At 54.1% G+C, this 6,226-nt stretch overlaps 1 protein-coding gene across 1 annotated transcript; it reads right to left on the minus strand.

The window, feature by feature from the left end:
* Positions 1–618: 618 nt before the first annotated feature.
* Positions 619–6,001, minus strand: HER10_EVM0009267 (uncharacterized protein). The gene has a single exon (XM_035478758.1). The coding sequence runs from the start codon at positions 3,105–3,107 to the stop codon at positions 1,401–1,403; it is 1,707 nt and encodes a 568-aa protein (XP_035336374.1). The 5' UTR covers positions 3,108–6,001; the 3' UTR covers positions 619–1,400.
* Positions 6,002–6,226: the final 225 nt, after the last annotated feature.

Raw genomic sequence — 6,226 nt, forward strand, 5'->3', positions numbered from 1 at the left:
CGGCGGCCTGGGTTTGCAGCCATTGGCATGGGCCCCCTTACCCTCCCACCCTCATTCCCAGTCTGAACAAATCGCGCGCCGTTCATGTGGGATGGATGGATGGGATCTGACCTACCGGGTCGATCATAAGCAAGGAGGACGTGGGTGAGCGAGTGGGTGAGTGGCAGAAAAAAATGTCCATGTACGAAATGGATTGGGATGACTCGCATCTATGGCATAAGCTGACTTTTTGCCCGGTCAGAGGTCCAGTCAAACCGGCCACCTGGAGCCCGGGGCTGCCAAAACCACCCTTCGTTTCTCTCGATCGTCGTGTGGCTTGTCGCAAATCATCCAGTAAAAACTACTTGGGATCCTTTCTTCTTTTTTCCCCCTGACGGTCAAGCTACATACACACACACACACACACACACACACACACACTTTTTCACTCGCCTCACTTCAAGTTCTTTTTGGGACCACCCCCGACCACCCCCTAGCCTATCCCCCACGCCCGTGAGTTTCTTCTCGTCATCGGGGTTCTGACTAAATCGGCGTTTGTTTATCAGATTCAATACGTAACTCAAGGGTGTGGGCTGGATAGAGGACACAATCTTGCCAAGCCAAATTGATAACACACAGTCGATCGTCTATTGTTTGAATTTCTATAGATACCAAAAGTCCGGTGTGGAAGGATCTCATAATCGGGTCTAATCTCGGTCTCCGTATCAAACATACGACGCCATCACTGACTAGTCCGGCGTCTACTACATGAAATAACAAAAGCAAAAAACACACACAGTCGGCTGTGATGGTGAACATCCGATGCTCTATCAAATATCCGCTTTGAAAACACAACTTGATGAACTTGCAAGTCCCAGTCCCTCCGTCCCATTCACGCCAAAGCAAAAGCAATAAAAGTGCAAAATAAAACAAAACATAAAACCCAGCGCTGTGGAAAAGTTGATTTTGGTCGGACCAAACCATCCCTCGGCAGAGGCAAAAATGGCTTTCCTTTCTGTTGTAATGATGACTTTGACTCTTCTTGTTGACACACAACCCTTTCCTTCTCTCTTGCTTCCCTCTCCTTATTCCCATGCAGCCAACTCCCATGTTTACAGCCCATAAGAAATGTTCTGCGTCGGTCGCCCAACTATGCGATTCTCTGAGAGATAAACCCAAAAAATGAATAACCCAAATCAAACAGTCCTCTTTTGGAAACCCCGCCATCTCCCTCCCTCCTATTATAATCTGTATTCGTAGTATAGAGCGAACGAGTTCGAAACAGTGAAACGAAGTGGGTATAAACTGGGTAGCGAGTGTCGATGTAGAGAAATGCGGTCGGTCGATAAAATTCCAAAAGGCCAAAGTAAGAGATGAACACTTTTCTGTCGTACGTTGTTATAGTTCTGTCGTTCTCGGCTCTACCGCGGGCCACCCTCATGGATATGATGGTGATGCCCGTGGTGACCGGGTGGTGGTGGTCCAGCCGATCTGCTCGCGAACCCCGTCTCGTGAGGGACACGCGTGTAGCTGGGATACAAGGGACCACCGGCAGACACGCCCGGCCCCGATTCCTGGCCAGGGTAAGGGCCCTCCATACCCCGAAGAGGTGGTAGTCGCTCTCCGCCCGGCGCCGTAGACGGGGGTCTCTGCGGCATCATGCCATACGCCGGAGCCTGCATAGGTGGCAGGTTTCCAGCCTGGGGGATCGGAGTGCCATATGAAGGCATCGAGAACTCTGGAGGCGGGGCCGAGTCGGTCCTACGTCTACGCGTCGGTCGTTCCACCGAAGACGCCTCGCTCGATGCGTAGCCCTGAGATTGATGGGGCAGCATCGGAGCTTGCACCATGGGGCTGGTCTCCGCCATAGATCCTCCGCTTCTTGACGACGTTGGGCTCGGAGGTCCGTTTGCCATGTCGCTGAGAGGCGTTCGAAGAACCACATCGCGAAGACGGTTGCGCTCGTCCCGGTAAAAGTCCCTCTCCCGTGTCAACTCCCGCACTCTCGCCTCCAGGTCACGTCCACGCTGTTCCAACTTTTGCAGACTGGCAGTCTGTTCCTGATCTCTCTCCTTCTTCCTCTGTCTGAAGCGTGCCGAAGCCCCGGCATTCCGTTGGCGCTTCTCGTCTGCCTGCTTTGACGCCTGATGTACGTCTACGGGTATGAGAATGCCTCCCTCGTCTCCCGGTAGCCTGACTACCATGCCACCCTCCGCCTTTGTCACATCTGACCGCAGACTTTGATATAAGGACGTTCCGGCACCAGGTGTGGACCAAACAGGGACGCCTGGTGACTGTGGTGGAGGATAGTTCTGACCCGGAGGTAGCATTGGTTGACCATGGAACTCTGTTGGTCTACCATGAGGATCTCGTGCCATAGGGGGCAGTTGAGGCCGTTCGGGGTTGCCAGGCTGCATGTGTCCAACCATGGGCTGGGACATGGAACGCGGCGGCGTTGTGAGCGGACCCATTCCTGCTGAAGGAGGGCCTAGGGAAGGTGGTCCAGAGAAGGGTAGACCGGATGCTGAACGAACGGGCTCCTGGGGACCCTCCTCGCCAGGGTAGGGGCGCTTCAGTCGCGAAGCGTTGGGCGGTAAAAAGGGAGTTTGTTGTGGTTCGTGGCCTCGCATACTCGTCTGGCTCACGCTGGCTGCCCGTACTTCTCGAGGACTGAGAATCTGCCTTGGCGCACCCATGGGAGGGAAGGGAAACCCACTCTTGGGCGAGTGTTCCGATGGTGTGTGGCCCAACGGCGTTGTTGTCGGGTGACCAGCTGGAGTACCGGGCTGAGAACTAGGATGTCCTCGACCTTGGAATGCATACTGACGATCACTAGATGTGGTATATTGCCCCGGAGGCATGCCATACGGCGAGGTCTGACTGTCAGTTGGCCGAGGTTGTGATGACTCGCCAGTGGAGCTTTCCTGTTGCGCTTCAGACGGGTTAATCAACCCTCTGATGCCCAAGGACCGTGGAGCATTGGAGTGTCTCTCGCCGGCTGCGGAAGGGGTTGGGACAACATCTTGGAACGCTTGACTGTCTCGAGATAGAGTACTCTGCTGGGAAGTAAAGGGAGCTCGAGGTGGTGATTGCGTCGTAGAGTGAGGTGCAAGCCCCCTCTGTGACATCGAGACCTTTTCCCCTTCACTCTCCCGGCCGTTTTGGCCCGAACATTGACCGTTCTGGCCAGTACTTGAAGCCGAGCAATAGTCCGAATCTGGCCCGGGAGAAGGTTGCTTGGTAGAATGTGCGTTGTCTTGTCCAGGATACCGGTCAGTTGTATGCAGACAGGTTGCCTGTGCGTTTTCGCCCTCCTTAGCCTCGCGGCTACGTTGGGGTTGGTGATGTTCAGAGAATCGGACAACCGCTGAGATCGCCAGGTTGTCGGCTTTGATGGGACTAACTGGGTCGAAGCCAACAGTCCCAAGGTCTAGATATCACAAATAGGTCAGGAGGTAAGAAAGACTTGTTCAACGGCCGCAACGGAAGCCGCCCAGTCAAGTCAATCTTCTGATCAGAGAGCTGGCTAAAGCACGATGTGGTAGATGCAGGCCTGTCGAGATTGGCGTCGGTGGTCGTAGTGATGACCTCTCTATGTGATGGCAGGCTGCTTTGCTTTTATCGACTGGGAGGACGAGCTCTCCAGATGAGACGCAAGTTTCAGTGGACAAAGTACTTGGGTGACCGCAAAAGGCCGTGGAAGAGGTTGGAAAGCTGGCTGAAGGTTGGCAGTGCCGATGGTCAGGATTAAATGTATTGATGGCGTGGTAAGAGTGCAGGCCGAACGGGCCACTCATGACTCTGGATTCGATCCCAGGCAATGAGTGGCCGAGAACCTCAGGCACTATGTGATGGCTGGATCGACTCACTGTGAGTAGCCAACGCGTCCTTATTCCTTGCTAGAGCTAGTTCTCTTTCTTGCTGGTCTTTTCATAAACCCAGGGATGATCCAAAAGCTTGACGTGTTGTAAGTCTGTCCTTTTGAGAAGAAAGAATTGTTGCAGAACGTGAACCACAAGGTGAAAGTTGTTGCTAGGCTGAGTATTCGAAGCAGCGTAGTGCGGTGAGCCGTGTTCCTCGTGTGAACTGAGTGTTATTTCGATAACCGGGCAGGGTGGCTTGATGACCAAGGTCGTATTCGATTTAGATGAGCAAGTGTGATCGAAAGGAGTGGTTAGGATTCTCTTGCAAAGCTGCTATGGTTCCAATGTAACCGCTGGTCATTACACGACAGAGACTATTAGGCAAGGTCGGGAGGACCAGGTCTATTTGATTTTTTTCTGAATTGCCCTAGCGTAGTTCTCTTATGGCGGCATAGCCTTCTTATCGACCGAGCCCTGGCAACTTGCCGGGGAACCAACGAGCTTAACGTGCATGGGGGTGTACACGGTGGTGGAGGAGAAGGAGGAGAAGAGGAGGATGAACGGCGACATGGATTTGGATACAAGTTGAAGCTGTTGGGTTGTGGACAGCAAATGTGCTGGCCGGGGTACCTACATGGCATGGGATCAAGGGAAACACCCGGGGGTAGACCCAGTCTCGGCGCCATAGGGTGCTCAGACATTGACAGGGCTTAGTCGACCGGTTGCTCTCGTTCGGGTCGAGAGGTAAGTAACGGTACAAGTCCCCTGCTGACATGACGGTACCGACTCTTTCTCTCTCTCTCTCTCTCTGTGCGCACTTGTCTTGCTTGCGTGCCTTGGCTTTGGCTAGGACCTTGACCTAGGGAAGTTTGCCTCTTGTTTTTGCTTCTTGTGACATGCCATGCAGAAATACTTTTTTCCAGGAGGGTTAGCCATGCTTGACGCACGGGGCCAAACTATTCTCGACTGAAGAGCCATTCCGGAAGGGCAGCGAGAAACTGGGATGGTGCTTGCTTCTGCTGCCTCGGTCTTCCTAGCAATGACGGGCAGCAGTTAGTGATGCTTCGCAGCTAGCTAGCCTGAGCTAGCTGTCCGCACAAATTCACAATGCTCAGCTCAGGCGGCGTCAACTTTCAAGTACGCGAGGAATGACTGCTCGGCCGAGACGTAGCGGGGAGCTTGTCATGAACCCAAGGTGCCGCGAGATGACGATGCGCTGCGCAGCCGTTATTGTGTCGAGGGCAGCTCCGTGACCTGCAAGGGTGGTGGCACGTCTACCACTCTACGATGCTCATTGCGTATCTTGCTGTCCCCCTCTCGCACAGATGTGTTCGCGTCTGAGGTGTGTGTGTGCAGGTAAGGCACTGGGGCCTGTTGTCAGCAGCAGTCAGATATGTCTGAAAGGAGAAGAGGAATGCTCTTACGCCCCAGGAACGGCTTCCGCTGCATGATGCAAGAATCGGGGAGCTTCCCCTCTCATCACCGCCCTTCTGACCGACTTTGGCAGGCCGAGGGAGAAACGCGGGATGTTGGACCTTTCTCTCATCTCAGCCAGTGGAGCGTGGGAGGAGGGAGAAAAATCCAAATCGGCCGGGATTTCGGGGGTCCCTGCGTAGGTCTCCGGGGGGGAGGGGAGAGAAGCGAGAGAAGTAGAACGGGGGAGTGAAGACGACGTCCTTCGACCAGGCTCATGGAAGCTACTCAGACGCTAGGTAACTAGCCGGCTAGCGTGGTTCGTCGAGCATGGCAAGGTACAGAGGGGAGGTAGACGGTAGCTTGCGGTGTCCCGTATCTTTTCAGAGAATAGTGCGGTAGTAGTGTCCAACGTTCAAGTCCATAGATCCCCGTCGAAGACTTTTCATCCCAAAAGTGCCCGCCTGCCCGGTGCGGGTAGGTTCCAGCGCGGCGTGGGTGATGCTGAGCAGATCGCCATTATTATTGCACATCCATTCGGCTCGGCGTCAGTCTCTTGAATAACATTCCATATGTGTATATCCGTACTCAGCACGGATACAGAGCGGAGTATAGGGTATCCAGGTGATGTATACTGGGTAGTATCCGCGGGCAATGGAGCACCTGGTCACATCCATATCTTGTAAGGACCCGGAGCGTCCGTCGGTTCTGGTTCGCTTCAGTGTATACCCAGATGCGCAGCTTGTAGCCCCCGGGATCCAGGTAGTTAGCTAAATCCGCACTCCGTGTGTGGCGGTTTAGCCTTTAGGAAAGTCGATTTGCAAGCCTTTGGGCTAATGTCGAATCGGCAAGCCGGATAGTGAAGAATGGGGGCCAGTTGGGTTAGCGCAACGGCGGGCCATATGAATGTCTATGATTGGGATCCATCTGATCAACGGTGACGTTTGGAATGCCCGTCTAGGGCGGGAATA

The sequence above is a fragment of the Colletotrichum scovillei genome (assembly GCF_011075155.1).
Source record: "Colletotrichum scovillei strain TJNH1 chromosome Unknown Contig00003, whole genome shotgun sequence".
NCBI lineage: Eukaryota > Fungi > Ascomycota > Sordariomycetes > Glomerellales > Glomerellaceae > Colletotrichum > Colletotrichum scovillei.